The sequence below is a fragment of the Cynara cardunculus genome, assembly GCF_001531365.2.
Source record: "Cynara cardunculus var. scolymus isolate 2C chromosome LG 7, CcrdV1, whole genome shotgun sequence".
Taxonomy (NCBI): Eukaryota; Viridiplantae; Streptophyta; class Magnoliopsida; order Asterales; family Asteraceae; genus Cynara; species Cynara cardunculus.
This window is the reverse complement of record NC_037534.1, coordinates 6,086,799-6,108,517: the sequence shown is the minus strand read 5'-3', so window position 1 is coordinate 6,108,517 and position 21,719 is coordinate 6,086,799. Positions and strand designations below refer to the sequence as shown.

The window sequence follows — 21,719 nt, the reverse complement described above, 5'->3', positions numbered from 1 at the left end:
TTTGATAACCAACAAGTTGCAGTGATTAGAGATTAATGAATTCAGATCATGGCTTAATGCTTGTGATTGTGCATTGTAGTGAGTTGGTATGCTGCAGGAGCTGCATAGAGCAGCATATGTATATTAAATATTAATACACATATATGTCCCAAAACCATTTTGGACAAAGGATAATTTTTTTGTAGTTGTCAATCCATGTGTGGAAACTTTTTTGAAATTTAATCCTTGTATATGCCAGGAGTTTTGGTCAACAGTTCTTGAGGTTAAGTGAACTCCAATTGTTATTGCTCCAAGCTACTGCTGATGTTAAATCTATACAGTAATTTATGACCTTCAATATCTTTTGAGCCAAAATTGACCAATTAAAACTTCTAGTGTTTGCAAGCATACTGAAATTCACTCAACTTAAGTCAAGTTCAATCACAAGCTCGGTGGAAGAGAAAGAATAAGAGAATAGGAAAGGCTTTATCGGTATGCACCTTCATATTTATATCCACCTTTTGTAAGTTAACCTTCTTATCTATATTGTAAACGATAAACAGGGTAATGAATTTTTTTTTTTGAAGTATATAATATTTATATACGGCAAATGCAACAAATAAATTCACACACCCTCCTCACCGTGAGGTTTGAACCCTTGACCTCCTAGGAGGCCAAGGACTACGATACCGCTAGGCCGAAGGCCCTTTGGTTAATGAAATATTCTTCCGAGGCTTATAGGAGTCATAGACCCAAAGAGAGTAGCTGGGCTTACTGCTATACACCAAAATTTGTAATTTGGCCTACCCATCATACAGTTTTTGTACTTTTCTCTCTTCTTCCTCTCTTACTATATTGTTAAGAATCCTGAAATCTGTTGAACATTATATACATACATATGTAATTCTTGAGTGCATAGAAGTTAATTCAAGTATGCAAAGAGTGAAGTTGAAATCACAATGTATATGCTGAAGGTTATGATGAGTCTTAAGAGGATTTTGTTAAAAATGATACCTGACTTGGTTGGTTGATTTAGTTTTGTATCATTTGAAGTGTAAATGTAGGCCAGTTATATCTGCTTTTTTTATTCATCTATTTTAAGCTCTTGTGGTGTTTGGTGCTTTTAACCTTAATGTATGTATTATGCTTATTTTGCCATTTTCTTGGTCAAAGAGGAACTCCCTAATTAATTTAAGGCTTGCCATTTGTCATTCTCTTGTGTTCGCTACTCTTTTTTAGACTTCATTCAGCTGCTTTTCTGTTCTTTTCTTATCTGAGTTTCATACAGTCTTATCAATTTGTAGAGGTTCACTTTGTTAATACTCCCAATACAATTTTTTGGCTTTTCCATATCATATCCAGGATATTACATTTTGCAATATAAAAGTTAATAAATATTATAAAAACAAAATGTATACATCGCCTTTTACAAGATTTAAGTATAGGCTGTGAGAATCTTAGGCTCTCGATCATGCATCCTTACACTGGGAGGTATAACTTGGACGGTTAGCTGATTGGGGTTCTGTTTCTTTTTGGTGATGTTTCCTTTTATGTCAAACTTTTGCTACTCCCTGATGTTCTTTCTTCTGTATATCAACCTTATGGGATCTTTATCTATTGTTGAAAGCATTTTGTGTTCTTTCTCAAGTTGAAGCAAACCTTATAAACTACCCTCTTTCTGTGTTCGGTTCGGAGTTCTGGTGTACAAATATTTTGATAAATAGGGGGCATATGGATGAGTAGTCATTGACAAAAACCTAAATTTTCTGAAATATGCCCTCTTCATATACCTTACTGCTAGTGCAATAGCTGGAATTATGCGGTACAGGTTCATGACTTTATAACCCTATGCTAAAATGTTTGATTTTATCTCTGGTGAAATTTACTAGATTGAAATCAACTGAGATTGAGCAGTTGTACAAAGAAAATTGAGAAATTTAACATATTTACTTAATATTATATATCATGTGTTGCTGCTCAGGCAATCATCTGCTACATTAGACAGAAGCTTTCCCACAAATTTATCTTGGTTGCGGAGGAGCAGGTTGTGAAAAGAGAGAGGATGGTTCTGATTGAGTTGGAGTTGGTAAAGGCAAAATCACAATTGGTCTCTCGATGGAGAAGCGATTGGACCCTCCAAAGCTGTCTATGGATCTCATATATTCAGATGCATTGTTTTCAATTATCAAAGCATCCTCTAGCTCGCGGACAATGTCTATCATGGACGGTCTATAAGCTGAGAAGGGCTCAATACATGCTAATGCTACTTCCACAACTCTCCACATTGCCTCTGTGTGATATCCTCCTTTTATGCTTGGATCCACTATTTCATCGATTCTCGAGTTCCTTATATAAGGTTTTGCCTGCATACGCAATGGTGGTTTCATGTCTAGGTTAAAGTAGGGAACATGAAATTCAATAAACTATAAAAAGAAATTTAGTATGCCTTTTGGTAGAGACACTGACATGGGTAGTTATAATCTATTACAGTTAATACATAAACTAAGATAGCTACATGTTTTTAGATGAACATCTGCAAGTAAATTGCAAAATTTGATTCTGAACAAAGATGTTGACTCTGATTTAAGTGTGTAAATGTAGGCAATTATGCAAAGAATTGCGATACCAGGCATACTCATTGTTTAGTCTTTCTTCATTAACATGAGAGATATGTGCATATTTAATGCAGCTTTATTTAATGTGGAGATGTATGATGTTAAGTCTACATCCTTGGACATCGTGGCAGAAATAGAACTACTTATGCAGAGATTTTGGTATGACATTTAGTTAAGTTTGAAAATTAAGCTTACCCATTCAACCAAGCTCCACTCATTCCGTGGCCTGTGTATATTAAGAGGCTCTCGACCAGTTATCATTTCAAGCAGCACAACTCCATAGCTAAAGACATCACTCTTGGCAGACAAATGCTGGGTTGAATAATACCTGAAAAGCAAAGAGTTTTAGTTTGTAAACATTTAAAATATGGCAAACTCATCAATATATTAAGAGCCTTGGAAAGTTATATTCAGTAGAGATGTAAGAAGTCTTTTGGTACATGCTCATGGTACTTCTTTACGATAATTGTATGAAGATATGTTTTGCAGGCCGGGTGTCTTCACAGAAACAACTGATCTACTCTCTAGGGTAGAGGACAGGTCTGTGCACATCCCCCCCCCCCCCCCCCCTGTCCCCATCTTCAAGTGGGATTAATGGGCTTCTTCGGTTAGGGTTTTATGTATTTTGACTTTTGAACCAATTACTGAAGCTTTTTAGTTGATTATTTTTTTTATTACAATGTCAATGTTCAGGTTCTGCATGGTGTTGACTTGGAGCCATCTTGCCTACTCCTTCGATTGATGTATTGTACACACCCAGTTCAGTTTCCCCTTGAACAAGGTGCACCTTGCTTCTGTCTTTCTACGTAGGAGCGATGGTAAATCATATATGATTGTTAGAGCATCAAAATAATCAATGAATCAAATACACAAAAAACTTGTGTCCCTTTTTAAATTTTAATATTTTCTCTTCCATCATGAGTCTTTATTTATTTAAACTTTCACTTCATTGTTGGTCAACTTAATTGTAATTAACAGTAAGCTTCTTTGATTTTGAAACTTATACTCACTCTGGATCCAAGTATCCAGCCGTTCCCCTTACTTCTAGGGAGGCACCACTATCTCCTTCTTGAGGTGCATATTTTGAGAAGCCAAAGTCTGCGACCTTGGCACACATGCTATTGTCTAGGAGTATGTTACTTGATTTCACATCCCTGTGTATGACAGAACGCCCAGAGAATGTATGAAGATAGGTCAAACCTGGAGCATGAAACTGTGTATTAGTTTTATGCATGATGAAAAAAATCAAGGATCATAATTTCATAGCATGTGTGGAGGTGACAAGAGATCTAGAAGTAGGTGACAAGTTTTGAGCTTCTGGTGTAAAATACAAAATTAAGTGGGCATACATCTTAATGGTTCTATAGGCAGTAACTTCAATATTTTCTGCGTGTTACTTGCCTGATATCATACTCTAATCCCATATTTCATCCTTTCTGGCCTGGTCATTAGTACTTCCATGGCACTGGCTCATTTCCTGATATAACTTGCAAGACCTAATTGATGCTTCTTTATAGTGATCGATCCTCCTTTATAGTTTTTATGTATAATGATTGCATAGCTGTATATATTTGTTTTTCTTGAAGTTACTATCTAAATTGGTTATGTTTAATTTCACCCTAATATTGCTGTTTGCTTTAACAAATTTGTGCTGTATTTGGGTAGAATTTAGGTTAAAAAAATTAGTACAATGATAGATTAGTGTCATGTTACATCAACCATGCTACTATAGGATTTGGTATGGAAGTCAAACACTACTCAGTCTACACTTATTTGTATACCCTGTTCTCCCTAGTTTCGGACTATCGGCATCACTAAAGAAGTTAGGGTTAAGAAAAGTGGTGATTTCATATCAAATATGCTAAAAGCTATTTACTTTTTCCAACATTTAAAATACTGTATGTGGCTGCCTCTGGTGTAGTCTTTTCAGAATGCGACTTTGGTAGAAGTTAAAAAGTTAGCTTCTATACTAGAAATTGGCTTTTTCTGAAAGTTGGCTTTAATTAATAAATGGGTATGGTCATTTGTTCTAATTTGTTAGCTTTCATGATATGATGATTTAGTTAGAACGTAACCAAGTTTATGTAGCAAAATACGGCATTGGCACCCTTGAAAAATGGCATGGCTTATGTTATTTCAGTTACAAGAAAATATGAGAATATCCATTCATACAAAATTATGCACATAGATATTTTTCTTATCATAATATTTCACCTACAAATAAATTTAAATACATGTATTAAAATATAACAGTTTAATCTTTCTTTACCAGTCTGGGCTATTTATTTATGGCGAGATTAATTGTTTATGGACTTAAAACAATAACGGGCATATAGTCATTCTTTATCATTTACTGACTAAGTTTTGTCAAGTGTGGAACTCCGTTTGTAGCTTCTCAAATTTTGACGAGTTTTTTCTTGAAAATTTTCATAGTTGTGGTCAAAAGAAGAGGCAGCCTAAAAAGTTGTTTTTCTGATACAAAATCCTCATGCATAGTCTTGTAAAAGTAGCCAGCTCACTAATGATAGAGATTTAACTTACCTCGAGCAGATCCTAAAGCTATGGAAAGTCTGGTCGGCCAGTCTAGAGCTCGTCGTTTAGATGCATCACCTGTTAAGAAACAATGAAGCACGTAAAAATGGTATACAATAATGAAGATGAAATGAAAATAATTTCCCATTTGGAGGAGACATACCATAAAGCCGATCTTGTAGGGATCCATTAGACATAAATGGATAAACAAGAATTTGTTGGTCATTTTCACAGCAATAACCAAGGAGTGGGACCAAGTTTTCGTGCCGAATAGCTGATAGAAGTGTCAGCTGTAGATGGTCATAGTCAGTAGTTATAGTTAGTTACCAAAATGATCACAGTTGAAGGTTGTAGATGGAAGCTAGTAAATGTTACGGAAACAAAGATGATTCGAAAGTCTAACAGGGCATGTGGAAATGCGTTGTTTCTCTTTTTTTCTTTTTAAGTCATGTCCAATTCAGTGGAGGTTGGTCGTTTGACCTTTAACCTTGGAGATCTTTTTATCAAATTTTAGCTGATCCTTGTTTAATTTTTTATGCTAATATGAGTACTGCAAAAAAAAGTTCGTTTGAAGGGGTCAAGAAAGTGAAAAAGTTACTTCACCTCATTGTTGAATTCACGGGTTCCCTGTGTTGAATTGGTTGACCGGACCTTTACGGCTACTTCTTGACCATCTGGTAGAGTACCATGGTATACAGATCCAAAGCCTCCTTCACCGATTAAAGTTTTATACTTCTGTATTGCACTTTCTATCTGTTGAAGTGTAAAGCTTTCTATGGATATCGTCTTTAAAGTGATATCATCCTTGCTGCTTGGCATTGCATAAATTGCATCTGCAGTTTACGTTCGTTATAAAGCAAAGTTTATAGCACAATATTTGTTGATCTCCCCAAAATTTTATTTTATGAAAAATCTTCCTCAAGCAAGATGAATTTTCTTTTGTCAAAATTACAAAAATGTAAATTTGATAAAATGTAAGAAAGAAAATATGTAGGTTAAAATCATTGTTTCGAGTCCATTCATGGCTTCAGGAAGTTGGTTTTGCTGAGTATTACATTCATCTCTGCCCGTATCTTCTATATGTTCTTTCTTTTATCACTTTGTTGCTAGTTTCAGATTATACATAGAAACATATGTTTGAATGTTCTGATCGCGTTTGAAATTCTTAAGTAGGGGAAGTTCAAATGAGGACCATAAATATTTTGAGAAAATGGGAAACAACTACTTCATGTATTATTCATGATGAATAAGCCTAAATATCATGAATATCATGCATTTTCATGATGAATAATTTTCATAATGATATTCCTCGTGACTAAAGTATGAATAGTTAGTTCCCAAGTTGAGAAAATATTTACAGTTCGCATTTGCACCTACCCCTACTTAAACTAATTTCTTCTGGCATCTTAGATTGTATAAATATTTAAAAGAATATCGTACTCACTCTTGGTCATTGTAGGTCTTTTCCTTTCTGATCCTTTGTTGGTCATCTTTCTTTTCTTGTACAAGCAAATCAGGATAGCAAGTACTCCAATTAATAAAAGGACTGCACCTGCAATTGCCGCTATAAAAACTTTGGGTGCTGGATGTGATGATTTTTGTCCCATGCACATTCCATAGCTGAAACAGAACTTGTAAGCATTATATAGCCTCTACTTTTATTCAATTGTATGTTTTGAATGACATGTATGCATATATATATACACACATCCTTAGAGTTCTTGATGTGTAATGATTTCTTAAATTTCATAATTGAAGTCCTTACTCTGTAGCAAGTCTGGATGACCTTTGACGTTTAGGGAGTTCTTTATCGAAATCTCTATTGCAGCCATAGTATCTAGATGAAGATATAAACACCCATTAGTTGCATTAATTAATGCTTAATTGATATTATAATTTGCATCAAACTGATTAGAGAACTCACAACTGTGTCAAGTGTGGAAGGGAGGTAAGTGAGTCTGGAATCCGTCCCTTGAAATCATTGTTTCGTAGGTCCCTAAAAAATGTATTGGAATCAATTACCATTGTGGGTAATCATTTTTGTTCCAAATTAAATGCTTCTGCTAAACAGCTTATAATAATAATTAATTGCTCAATTCGAAAGGAAAGAAGGATACATTGAGGCAAGAACGGAAGAATATGGGAATGTGGGAATACTGTCGATGAAGTGATTATTGCTGACGTTCCTGTAGTTCACAATTTAGAGGTAAGCAATTAACATGTTTGACTTCTGGGAGTTCAATAATTTTGTCAAAAAAAAAACAAGTGACTGAGGACAGTAGCGTAACTTACAGTTCTATAAGGTGAGTCAGCTTAGTAATGCCCTGTGTTAGCGGTCCTTGAAATTTGTGGTTCGATAGATCCCTGCAGGATATATTACAATGGGTAAGCACATGATCATAATTTAAGCCGTGTCCATGCTAATACTCCCTCTGTCCCAAAATAAGTGTCCACTTTCAAAAGTAAGTGTTTACTTTCCAATTACATCCTTAATTATGAGATGAGGAATTCTTTACACCTTTATCATTAAGGGCAAAATTGACATTTAGTTAATTAAAAATTATAATTACACATTTTTAAAATTGTGTGCCTTTTTCATTGTGGACATTTATTTTTGGGATGGAGGTAGTGTGAACTAGGGATAACATTAGAAGTTATGAACAGAAACACAACTCATGCAAAGAAAAACTCACAGCTTAGTTATGACCGTTGTTCCATTGGATTGCTTGCACTTCAGGCCATACCAGCTATGTGGGAGACACGGGTCGCCTGTCCAACTTTCTAATACCTGATTATCTTGGTTCTCCACCAACAACTCGTCTCTTATGTTCACCATTGCATCCACTAGAAGAGTTTTTTAATTGGTTAATGAACTAATTCTCGTGTTAAGGGCATATGGTCCATTTTGGTATGCGGGACGAGACAGGAGAAAAACTTGTCCCATGTTTTGTGTGACATTAGACTGGGACAGGACTCAGACAAAAATGCACTTTGGGTGGAACGGAGATCAGGGAGATGGGACAAAATTGGTAAATTACTAAACTACCCATGTCAAATTAAAACCCTAAAACCTTGCGCAATTCTTTCACTCGCCTATCTCACTCTGTCATTCATTCTTGTCTCTTCCAGTCCTATCCTGTCCCGTCTGCATACCAAACGCACCCATATGGGACTTCACATATAGGAGGTACATATGGTGAGTTAAAATTACCATCTTTTTGATCAGTAGCTTGAAGCAATGGATAAACTTGCAAAATTTCATAAGCATTACAAATTGGACCCAACTGAGATCCATTGGAAGCTTTTCTTATGGTCAAATTAAGAAACTTGTTTGCTGTGAAGTGCATAACAGTAGTCCTATAGTTGGAATCGCTAGATATTACATCGATCTGCTGCCGCTTTTCATCATTGATATATATATCGAAGACCCGTTGCCCAGCTTGCACAGAGGCATTAAGTTCAAGAAAATAGAGGTAGAGAATATACTTGTTTCCTGAATTAAGGTTATGCTGAAACTCTAAACGCTCTGGATGGGTTCGAGCTGTTTGTAGCACTTGGATAGGAGGTAACATTTTTGTGCCATTTAGAACAATGATGTTTCTGTTGTCTAGTGACGTGGAGTTGCCATTTTGGTCCAAATCTGAATCGGGTTTCCAGATTCGATCATATGGGTCTTGCGGGAACCTGAAATTGCATATTCAAATATAAAATCATGTCTCTTAAGTCTTAATCACACATGAATATGATAATTTCTTCTTTTTAGTTGGCTGACTACATAGTTTATTTAGGTTTATCATCTGCGAAGGCTTCTTAATTCTGGCATAGCAACTAATGGTACACTTTATTGTTGAGTTCTTTATCGAGTAAAATCACTGGAGAGCTTGTTCTTGACTTGTGATGTAGTAGTAAAGATAGGTTTCTACTATTGGAAATAGATGTAGGCATTAATTTGTCATTAACAGTGGCGTCAAACAATGAACATAGCAGCCATGTCCCTAGTGTTTAAGGCTATGTTTGGCAAACTAGCTGATAAGCTAGTTGTTAGATGATAAGCTAGCTGTTAGATGATAAGCTAGCTATTAGCTTAAAAACTAGATGTTGGCTATAACCTAGCTGTTAGTTGGTAAACTAGTAACGTTTGGTAAAAACTAGCTGATAAGCTAGATGACAATGTAAAATAACCTTGAAAAATACGAGTATAATTGGACAAAAGTGGAAAGAGAACCCTAGAGCTTATTGAAGTAACTTTCCGATAGCTAGCTTTGAAAATGGTTTATAACTATTCAAACGGGGATTTTTCAGTAAGCTCAAAAAATGAGCGAGCTTATGGTTGCCAAACATGGCCTCAATCATACTGATTTAATTTCGCATTACAATCTTTTCATTTATTTAATTATTGTTAGCATTTGGTGATAAATATCTCAATTTTTTGTATTTCTTGTCAGATAAATGCTTAATATGCCCATGTATTGATCTTCTTTATTCAATGTAAAGCTAAGTTATGTGGAGTTGGCTGAATTACAACCATCTTTCCGTATGGAATCCTGTGAGGGCATGTGGATGATTTGAATTTCTTTTCCAATAGGGATTAAAGAAACATAGCATTTCTTATGGGATGTCCCACAACGGAAAACGTTTCAATTCTACCTACATATTGCCTTCAAACAATGTCGACATATATAACATACCTGATTTCTTCTCCTGTGTTCCCGACATCAACTCTATGCACAAGTCTGAGAACATTTGAAGGCTCTCCATTCAGGTAATCTGAATTCAAAGGTCTTAGTTCTATCTTGGAGACATAAGTGTTTCCCTGTTTTTGTAATAAACAGAAGTTTATATAATCATTAGTAGCTCTCACAATCCCCTCAACCTCGGCTTCATCTGTTGAGTTAACTCCCCCTATTGGTGTAATACCAATTAAAACATCAAAGAATGTCGTTATAGGTGACGTATGGAGATCTTTCAAAGGAAACGTGCCCCTGATGAGATAATTCTGACCCTTTTTTGTTGGCAAGTTGTAACACCATTTAGTACCATATTGTGTGCCAAAGAATCGAGCATGATCGGAACTTGTGCCATTTTGTAACGGTGGCACAATGTCTTGGCATTGTCGATTGTCGGTGAACCATTTGTCATCTGGGATCCATGTTATATTGTTTTTCGGGTCGGTGAAACTTGAGTCGGCACAACACTGTATGCTTACAAATTCTGCACAAAAAGAGTATTTTGCTAGCTAAGTCAGCAATGGGGAAAGATAAACTTAAGTAAAACTGTGAAATTAAAGCTATATGTATAGACGCCATTCTCGCTTGTTATAGTCGTATATCTATATGTAACAGAAATCCTCCTACTTAATTCTTTTAACCTGTTGATCAAGATTATTAGTCTCCTACACTACTTTGATTTGACCCAAATACCCTTCTTTAGTGAGATCAAGTCTTGTACCAGTTCTGGATAGTATACTTGATCAATATTATATGATCTATACATACATAGATACATACATATACATACATACATATATATATATATATATATATATATAGAGAGAGAGAGAGAAGGAGGTTCAGGGTAAAACCCCCAAAAAATGAAAACCTAAGGAACACCCTGATAAACATTCATCTGGACGGTATGCATATGTGTATACAAGTAATTAAAGTTTCTTGGTTTTAATGCATGTGTTCATTTTATTCACATGTGCATACTGGACAAATTGCTTATTCATTACTTGTATGCACATGTGCATACTGGACAAATTGCTTATTCATTACTTGTATGCACATGTGCATATTGTCCAGATGAACGGTTACCATAGTGTTGCTCAATTTTTTATCTTTTTGCGGTTTCCCGCTCAACCTGACCCTATATATATTGGTAATGGTGAGGTCCTGAAGATAATAACTAAGAAAATTCCATGTGGCCCTGAGGATACTTGGGAGGAGCTCCAACGCCTGGGTTTTAATGTTAAACATGATGAGATTTCTTCCCATAAGCCAAAACAAAATCATCTGATGTTGATTGTTGTGACCCTTTACGTTCTTATGCGATTATAAACATGATTGATTCACCAAAATTTCTATTGATTCTACGATCTTAAATTCTTATTAACCGAATTTTTAGATAACCGGGTGTACCTTTTTGTGAACAGGTTGATCGGATGGCTATCAAGATCCAGAGTACGATACAACAGCAAACCAATCTTAAATTTCGGTAATTCAATCCTTCCATCATCTTCTTGTTATGAATTTATGATTCCCCATCTAGTGATCATACTCATAACCATGAAACCAAGTTGCCACCTTGTTTTTCTTCCTTGAATCTGACCCATTTCAAGTCTTTCAAAATTCCCACAAACTGTTGACCAGTTGGGGTTCCTTCAGCATCTTAGATCAAAACTCGAACCGGAAACAAAAGTTGTGATCTGTTAACTTCTAATTTGTGAGAAACCCTTTTGACATTAGCAAGAAAGGATGAATCTTTGGTGATTTTGAGGACACAATAGCATGAAACAATGGGGTTCTTGGAAGGGAGAAGGTATTGGTAGAAAAAATAGGGGTTTGACTTCAAAGATGAGAACTGCAGATGCCTTTAGAAGGAAAGCTTGATTTAGAATAATTTAACATACATTTCTCAATCAGTTTGCTAGATTTTTCCAATAATTAATAGATATTAGTTTGTTTAAGTGATGAAGGTGGGCATTGTTTAAGCTTAATTAATCTCTAATGATTAAATTAATTAGCGTAAGGTTGAGGCGGAGCAATCCCTCGTCTTCATCCATCTTCCGTCTCTCCTCTTGTCTGCTTCCTTAGAATCCAACATCACAAAAAACTTGTTTATTTTGGAAACGCTCATCGACAACGACCTTCAACCACCAATCATGGCTCTCCAACTAAACACTCGTAACCACCATTTTGCTATTCGGTGTTCTTGCGTAGGCGGGACCTACTTGTATGTGATAGCTTTGAAACCCATGAATCATAGATAGAAGTGTGAATGCCGTTAAATAAGTACCTACCGACGTGTTTTTCTTGCATAGGTGGGACCTACAAGTGTCCGAAAGTAAAATGATACAAATAGCAGGTGGGTATTAGCCTAGCAGGTAAGGAGGTGGATATCTTTGCAAAATGTATATAAGATTGTGAAAGTATATATGCTTTGTGATCAACCTCGACCATGTATGGTGTCTCGAACTGCTGTAGATGGTTATGAAGTTTAAGTCGAGTCGAGCTGTCATGTGGCATGCTCGTTTTTGAAAAATGACTGTTTGGTCTCTGCCTGGTTACACAAGTCCCAGTGGTTGGACCAGTTGCTTGACCGTCCTGATCGGTTAAGCCAGGCCCGGTTTTGGTTTAATGTTAACCGAATCGGGGCCCGGTTAACAAACACTAAAATGACGTTTTAATATGTGTAGCAGGTGGTTTAATTGTTAAGCGAATACTACGACTTGGACGACTGCAAACAATCGTCAACCAAATTTGATTTTGGCCTTTTTTTCAACTTGTTCACAAGAGTAGACCCTTTTTATAATATGTTAAAAAAATTATAAACTTATCTTTACACGTAGAAATTAGGGGTGTGCAAAACCCAAATTATCTGAAATCCGAACCCAAATCCAAACAAAAAATAAGGTATTTATATAAAATCCGAATGCCCCGAAATCCGAAAATCTGAAAACTGATTTTTTGGGGAAAATTTGGGGTCGGGTTGGGTTTGATTTTTGACAACCTGATCCGTCTGAAAATCTGAAATATATATACATATATATTTTAAATACTATATAAATATACTTATTTATCTAATTATCTTTTGAAAATTCTAAAAATCTTAGTCGATCGTGTTTTTCTCTAATTTCTACGTGTACTATTGATTTATCAATTCTCTAAATTGATTGAATTAATCATCAAAATCGATTGGATATATATATATATATATATAGAGAGAGAGAGAGAGAGAGAGAGAGGGTGGTTCAAATACTAACCTAATATTTTGTGCAAACTTTGCTAACTCACATCAACCAATAATGTTGCATCTTTGGGTTTGGTTAAAATGTAACTTACATATTAATGATAAGGGTATTTAGGTCATTAGTCATTCTTATGTAACTCCCAAATATTTTAATTGGGAGTTACAAATCCTATAATATCTCAAATTGATCTTCATCTAATAATGACATGAATATTCAAATATGTTCATCTTATTGACAACTAATTCACATATGAAACCACCTACAACGAACATCATGCACGAACAGATATAAAGTACAGGTATCGGTTTTATCTGCACAACACCTGTTTTTGTTAATGTGCATGTCTCATCGTCGTGCATGTGTATCACTACGTGCATGCATCAAGGTTGAAGAACACGATCATATGACCAACATATATCGATTATAGTGTTCATTAGGTTCACACGGTGTAGCTAATGTTCATATATCTAGGGTTCACACCATAGGGTTCACATGAATGTTCATACCTTGATATAGGCACGAAGATGAACGATTGTTCATACACATATTAATTAATACAAATTTTTGACCAATTTATCCTTTGAACAATTGTTCATACACATATTAATTAATATATTAATTAAATTATTGTTTATTTAATCTCATTTAATAATAACCGTTAGATGATAAAATGAACGATTAAGATGGGTTAGCATAGTTTGCACAAAATATTGGGTTAGTATTTGAACCAGCCTCTATATATATATATTTGCATTATAACTAAACCCGAACCAGACTGACCTCGACCCGACCAACCCGAACCCAAAGCAATCCAAAGTCCAAAAATTGGAGCTTGATTTCCATATCCGAAATTCGATCGAGGTTTTGATTTTCCCACCCAAATCCTCCCGATGCACACTCCATAGTAGAAATATATCACTAGACGATGGTAATTAAAATCATTTGGTGATTGGATTATATACTTAAGGGCATACGGTGACACATGTCATTGCCTCATGGATGACATATTAGTTTCGTTGTAGGCCTATATGTGTGTGTGTGTGTGTGTGTGAGAGAGAGAGAGAGAGAGAGAGAGAGAGAGAGAGAATGTGTGTGTATGTATATATATCTGATAAAAATGTCTTAGCAGATTTTTTAACTAGAGATGGCAAAGATGATTGAATAAATTCATAAACTTCTTTCTTTTATGGATGAAGAGATAGAGACAATTAAAGATAGTCTCGGACATCATTGATATTGCAATCTACCGGGCAATTCTTTACAAGTTTGAGATTTATTGATAAAGGCGAGTCAGATAATAAAAACCGGAGCAATAAACTGTAAAAACGACATTTTCAAAATGAAAACTTTGATTAAAAAATGTATCTAATAGAAGAAGATATTCTTTCTTTTATCAAAACTTTGAAGAAAATAGTCCAGACAATGGAGGAATCTGTCTTTTAGACCATATTCAGAAAAAACGGTTTCTAAAATCAATGATTTTTAAAGAAAAAATTGTTAATAGATATTCTCATTCAACAAACTTATGTTGAAAACCAAACCTCTACGATGAAAGATTTATATAATCTATGTGGAACAAATTTGAGATATGTGTTTTTTTTTTTTTTTTTTTGAATTTACCCCAGAATTAATTATTTACAAGGATCATCTCCTCATGGGATTAAACATTGGTCTGATTTTGGTGTCATAAATTCGATATATCTTACTTCTCCTGATTTTTCTGAATTACCTCATTGGATAATGATGGGGTTAGAGATTGTTATCTTAATAACCCAAAAATAGCCCCAAAAGATATACTGGTTCTAAATTTTTATCTGTAGGACCAGATTTTTTGAAGTAAAAAGATATCCTACCTACCATTTTTGTTCAACTGGTAAAATCTAAAGCTTTTTCGATTTCAATAACTAATAAAAAGGCGAATTTTCAAAAAAATTATGAAACAATATTCATTACAGAAAGGCATTGGGCATTCGGATCATCTTACAAGGGATGGAAGCCAACTTTAGAAAAGATTTCGCACATACGACGGAAACAAGATATATTTATCTGTAATGATTTCTCCGGCTAAATAAACACCTAGAGCAGCGGAAAATTATCTGAGAACAAAAATAGATTTGTTAGATAAAGGGGTCATTAAGTCGAGCGTCCAGTATGAGATATGTCTATTTAGATGACAAAATAAATGCAGATGTTTGTCATGATCTTCGATCCTACGTTTTGCTTTTGATCTTCTAATTCATATATAATGATTATTTTTCCATTACATAAGTAAATCTCCCAACTAAATCCGTACCTATTTTCTATGCACCTAACGTAGCAAAAGAAACTAGGTTGTGCGTAGTTTCGCTGAAGAAGCTACAAAGAAGTTACATGTTTTAGCATGTTGGGGCTGAAACATCTGTTAAAAGTCTCGTTACATGACGTGGTGATACTTCGGTCAAAGAAGACATGTACGGAAGCATGTTGGACGCTTTATTCATGTAGTTCTAAAATAAGATCAACTGTTTGATGTTTTTAGAAGTTGTAAGGAAAACTTTTTAAACAAATTTAAACTGCTATAAATAATTTTGATATTATAATAAATGGTTTTAACAATTGTTATGATAATAACAATAACTGATAATATTTTAGATTCTCTTCCTCCAGATTTTTCAGATTTTGTTATGTTCCACTTGGAACATAACTTGGAAAATGATTTACCATCTAATATTTGGTATTATCTACAAGATGTTTTAGACAACTCTGAAATTGGTATCAAAGACCCCCACACACACTCGAGCCAAACTTTCATTAATGACCAATTAAAGTTTTAACAGTGTTCAAATTCTCAACAAGCCAACCAGGAGGAGACACACCAGTAGTTGGCGAGGCAACAAAATTGAGATCGCCTTGTCAATGTGTGAGCCACTATATTTCTACCCCTCCAAATTCATGTGCCATATATTTTTTAAAAATACATTTATAACATAAATTTAAGCTCAGCTAAGTTTGTTTACAGATCATATAATTAAATACCTGTTTTCAATAATAAAAAACCAGGGTTTAAATCCCATTGATAACAAAATACTTGTTTTTAGATTTTAATTGCGTTTTTCTTACATCTTTTGTTTTAAATGTATATTCAGACCAACACATAATAAACAAGGAATCGAATCTGGGCTTTTTCCTTAGCAATACAAGCAACTAATTGAGCAAATTTTTTTTGAAGTATATAGTATTCATATACGGCAAATGCAACAAATAAACTCACATATCCTTCTCATCTATGGTGAGATTTGAACCTCTAACCTCTTAGGAGGCCAAATGCAACGATACCGCTAGGCTAAAGACCCTTTGGTCGAGCAAATTATTTTGATTTTATTAGAAAAAATATGTATTTTTTTATAGTCAAATGGTATATAAAAAAAATCTGAATCCACCATTTTTAAATCAGATGTTACAAAAGATTCTCTTAAAGTTGCATCCAAATCATAAGAAACCAAGTAAATGAATAGTTGTATGTGCAATTTAAAACTCTAAAAGGTTCTTAATTTGGTAATATACCAATAATATTCCATTTTTATACACAATTTTAAACTCATACTTAGTCCCTAAACTTTCTTGATTTGGTAATATTCCAAACTGTGTCATAGAATATTCTATTTTGCCTGAAGCTAAGGAGTCATTTACCAAACACATATCTGGTAAGCATTTACCGGTAAAATTCAATATTATTATTTACTTATCGGGTAAGATTTTAGTCAACAAAATACGACAATTTACCCGGTAAGAGCTGACCATGATAAGAGTCATTGCCCTCACTACCGGGTAAGATTTTTTGTCCTTACCATGTTCATCCGATAAGGTAATATAACTTGATAAGCGCTTACCCAAGTAAGCATTTGGTAAACGACCCCTAAGAATTGTGTATGACTAATCAAATAAACTACAAACAATAAATGTGAAATATATAGTTCTAACACATGCAATATTGTTCAGGTTGTGTCGGTCTTTTTTAAGGATTTGTTATACGTGTGCCAAGATTATGGATCAATTGAACGAGTGATAATTAAAAAATGAAAACAAAATATAAAAAGATTATAAATATATTATATTAGCAGCTTTTTTTTATTAACCTGGATATCCAACCCAGTATGCGAGCCGACTAATCTCAGGACGACCATCTGTTTTGCAGATAGTCCGGAGTAGAGATGGCCAAATCGGCCCGGCCCGGCCCTGGACCGCCGGAGGACCGGTTATGGGACCGAAAATCGGGACCGGTTGAGGTTTTTGTTAGTTTCGTGGGACCGGGACCGGGACCGGTTATGAGACCGACTATGGACCGGCCCAGCCCGGCCCAAAAATTCAAATAAATTTATAAATAAATGTATTTTTAAATAATTTTATAATGTATTTTTATAAGAAAACGTAATTTTAATTATATTAAAACACATTTTTAAAGTGTATTTGAATGACCCAATTGTAAATTTTATAATGTATTAAAAATATATATCATTAAAAAAATAAAAAAAATCTTATTTTTTAATGCAAGGACAGGTTGGAACCGGTTGGGACTGGGATCGGCGGCCCATAACCGGTTATGAAGTACCTTGACCGGTCCTATCATTCTTGACCGAGACCGGGACCAGTTACGCCGAGACCGGTTATGGCCGGTTATGAGAAAGGTTAGGACCGATTGGGCCCGGCTCGGCCCGGGACCGGTTTTTGGCCATCTTTAGTCCGGAGTCACCGCATTTGAACCTCCGTGGTCACAAGGGGATTTTTATCCTTCTTCGATTTGAACTTGAGACCTCCTGCTAGTTTTGACCTTTGGAGTCAAGCTCAAACCAATCAGACATCACCCTTGTGGTTGCAATCTTAGAAATTAAAATAATAAAATGTCATAAAATGACAAAGTAACATGAAATTCACGTCAATGAAATCATTTTTCTAATTGGGCTAAGAGTAAAAGTATAAAACATTATACTTGGGCCCAAATATACAGGGGGCCTTGTTCCATATCTCATATTGGAACACCCTCATACACGATCTTACGCAATAAATGAAATCAAGAGACATGAGATTGAACGTGGTTCCACTATAGGTATGGTAGCGTAAATTCATAGTGAAAGAGAAGTCGCTTATTTTAATAACAAAGAGGAGTTACAAAACAACTTACGAAAAGATATTGATCACAAGCTAGACGAAAACCTTGTTTTACCTCTTCTATATTTATCTCTAACAAATATGGATAGAACAAGATCTCGGATAAAACTCAAAAGAATGTACAAAGTGACCAATATCGTTTAAAAGAGGGCCCCGGAGGCTATGCAACCTTTAACCCCCGTAGGCTGCCAGCCAGTCCAAAAAATCCCTAGGTGATGTGCCATGTGGGATGGAGCCAATAGGCCTAACTTGCTAATTTTGCCATGCGATCTGGAGCACACAAGTTGCTCATATTGCATAAAAAAGAACAGGGTATTAGGATTTTGCAAATTTGGGTGGCATCAACAATCACCAGTTGTAGCATCGAGCCTTGTATATAACTTGCCAACAATTACAAGCGGTTTTGGACATTATTTGTACATAAATGTTAATATATTATCGTACTTGCTTTTTGTTCAAAATCGCTTATATTTATAGATTGCATTATTTTTATGCACTTCAAAAGAAGGAAAAATGTTTGCAACAGAAGAAATCTGAATAAAATGCGACCTTTGAAACTTTGACAAGTATGTCAGTAAAGAAATTTCTAAATGACCACAAGCTCGTTAGTCATATACTACATAAATTTCTAAATGAAAACGGTGTAAAACATCGATAATCGTTATATAAAACTGATCAACATTTATTTAAATACGGCTTAAAAGACATAATTTGGTTAGATAACATATCAAAACGGGTTGGGACAAACTGGGCCAGTTTCAATGGCTTGTCAGAAAAGGTCGGATCATATCATCTTGATCCATTGGGGTGCGTTTGATATGCAGATTACACGGGACAGGACGGTAAAAAAAATAGTCTCATGTTTGGCATGCCATGGACAAAAAAAACATGGGACAATGTGGGACTATTTTTAATTTTAATGGAACAAATCTTGATATTTCTTGTTCCACCAAAAAAGGTGGAACAACATGGGACTAAAGTTAAAATGACAATATTTTGGTTGACTTGTTGTCATTTTACAATCATTATATGATATAAAATAACACTGAACAACATTTAGTGGTAATATGATCATTTTAATAGTTTTGTCTTGTCTTGTACTAGTTGTACCAAACATAGGACAGACAATTAGTCATGTCCCGTCTCGTCCTGTCCTGTCATGTTCCGTCCTGTCTCATCCATTCTGCGTACCAAACACTACCTTGATGTTTTTCTTTGTCCTACTCCTTCAACTCGCCATCTAAATATCAAGATTTGTCATTAAGTCATAATTATATTAATTTAACTAAATGTTTTAAAATCGTATTGTTCATGTTATTCTTTCCATATTATATCATTATGTATAATGTCGGAATTCTATATTGCTGTATAACTTTTGTACAATTGTATATTTCCTACTTTTTTTTTATTAACCTGGATATCCAACCGCTATGCGAGCCGACTAATTCCAGGACGACTTGTATCAATGTGGGCCATTTGTTACAAACTTCCCCACTTAAACTCCTAACGTCCTTCTCAGGCGTACCAGAATCTTCCTCCTTGTCATCGGCAATGTGGGATTCGCCTAAGATGTTATAAACATCCCATCTCGAGGACTCATCATGCCCGATGAGGTTGCCCCACCATCCCGATGGTACAAGGATCGGCTCTGATACCATTTGTAACATCCTCAATCCCAAAGCAACGAACTAGTCCAATAACTTCGAATCCAACTTAAAACCATGATAGAAGTTATTGGTAGCCCACTACTTAAGACTGATAAGGAGCTAACAATTTTCACCTTCTATTCATGTGGGACGAGTTATTACAAAAAGCATCAATAAATTTATAAAAATCGCACGTATACATCTAACACGATATCTTAGTAAACAACACTTAATGATCTAACCTCGTATCAAATAAACAACATTGAATATATGCGATGATCCCATTTTTCTTTGTTCTAGAATCACATGCATTGGCTAATGATACCACAGACTTTCTGGTTATGTCGTATTTTATTTTATCTACACTTATAGATCAACAATCCTTTTTCTTGCTTTCATTCTAAGACGATATAAGTTTTCATGCCACAATTTAAATGTCCAAATGTTTTCAACGATAAAATATTTACAAATCAAACTAAACAAATCAGTATACTTAGGGGTTGTTTGTTTACCTCTTAATAATTCAATTAAGAAGCAGTCTCTGAATCATTAAGAGGTTAATCTTGTTTGGCAAAAAAAAAGTCTGTCTCTTAATGGTTTTAAAATGCTCTAGGGCTGTTTGTTTCCCTCTTAATGGTGACATTAAAAAGGAGCCTCTTAATCGGTAAGAGGCAGGAACTGTTTGACAAAAAAAAATAGCCTCTTAATGGTGACAATATCCTCTTAACGGTTTTGTGTTTAGGGTGCTCCTAAATGGTTCAGATGTAAGTTGTTCCATTTTTACCCTCCCACTTCTCCAACTTGCTACTCATCCCACGCTCCTTCAATTTCTCCTCCCACTTGATCCCGTCGCTCTCCACGTCAGTCTCATCCCATTTACAAACTCATCTCCCTCCTCCCCATCTTCTACCTTCTCACCATCTTTCCCCTCCTCCTCTCATCTGCCTTCACCATCGCCGTCGCCACCTTCTTCTTCACTTGGCTGGCTCCTCTTCACTTTCAATCACGACCCACTTTACCCACCAAAATCCCTCATTCAATTCATCGTCGCTTCCCTTTCCGTCAAAATTAAACCCCAATTTTACAACCCTAAAAAGAAATCGAGTGTATATCTGTGGATTGAATCGATGCTTTTCCCCTTACTGATCAATTTTGCGTATAATTACGAACACGCATTGAATCCTCACGTTTTGTTAATCGTTTATTGTTTTATAATGTTTATTCTGATTGATCTTCTGGTTTTCGTTTCGAACGCCGTCGTTGGAGCGGTGACCGGAGTCGAGCTTGAGCTGCCGTCGGACGAGCCGTACCTGTCGACCTCCTTACAAGACTTCTGGGGTCGTCGATGGAACCTCATGGTAACAAATAGCCTGCGACATACAATATACAAACCCACGTGGGAGATGGCGTGGAGCTAAAGGGGAAGAGAGCAATGGACGGAAAATTTGAATTGCCGACGGTGGTTGCAAGGTTGTTGGCGGTGGGGTTAAAATGGTAATTTGTTGTCTGAAAGAACAATTACCAAACAATCTTGTTTCATTTAGCACTTAACCATTCTGACCATTTAACTATTCTGCACTAAATCATTCAGCAACTGCCAAACTTAACTATTCTGCACTAAATCATTCAACAACTGCCAAACTTAACTATTCTGCACTTAACCATTTTGACCACTTAATGATTTTGTATCATGAGTCTCCCTTAACCATTAAACGTCATACTTTTATCGTAAACAATTACCAAGCAATAATATTTCATTTTGTATTATATTATGAGAGCATTTTAATCATTCTATACCAAACCATTCAACAACTGTCAAACAGTCTATTACTT

At 35.3% G+C, this 21,719-nt stretch overlaps 2 protein-coding genes across 2 annotated transcripts; one reads left to right on the top strand and one right to left on the bottom strand.

Moving 5' to 3' along the window:
- Positions 1-1,707: 1,707 nt before the first annotated feature.
- LOC112515343 (nodulation receptor kinase-like) lies at positions 1,708-11,524 on the bottom strand. The gene is made up of 15 exons (XM_025122103.1): positions 11,264-11,524; positions 9,815-10,337; positions 8,338-8,810; positions 7,820-7,970; positions 7,419-7,490; positions 7,244-7,312; positions 7,051-7,122; positions 6,892-6,963; positions 6,571-6,746; positions 5,730-5,959; positions 5,290-5,416; positions 5,136-5,204; positions 3,605-3,794; positions 2,790-2,922; positions 1,708-2,342 (listed from the first exon to the last, which is right to left on the bottom strand). The coding sequence occupies exons 1-15, from the start codon at positions 11,358-11,360 to the stop codon at positions 2,001-2,003; spliced, it is 2,796 nt and encodes a 931-aa protein (XP_024977871.1). The 5' UTR covers positions 11,361-11,524; the 3' UTR covers positions 1,708-2,000.
- Positions 11,525-19,841: 8,317 nt separating this feature from the next.
- Positions 19,842-21,326, top strand: LOC112515729 (probable long-chain-alcohol O-fatty-acyltransferase 8). Its single transcript, XM_025122640.1, has 2 exons — positions 19,842-19,873; positions 20,629-21,326. The coding sequence occupies exons 1-2, from the start codon at positions 19,842-19,844 to the stop codon at positions 21,302-21,304; spliced, it is 708 nt and encodes a 235-aa protein (XP_024978408.1). The 3' UTR covers positions 21,305-21,326.
- The last annotated feature ends 393 nt before the right edge of the window (positions 21,327-21,719 follow it).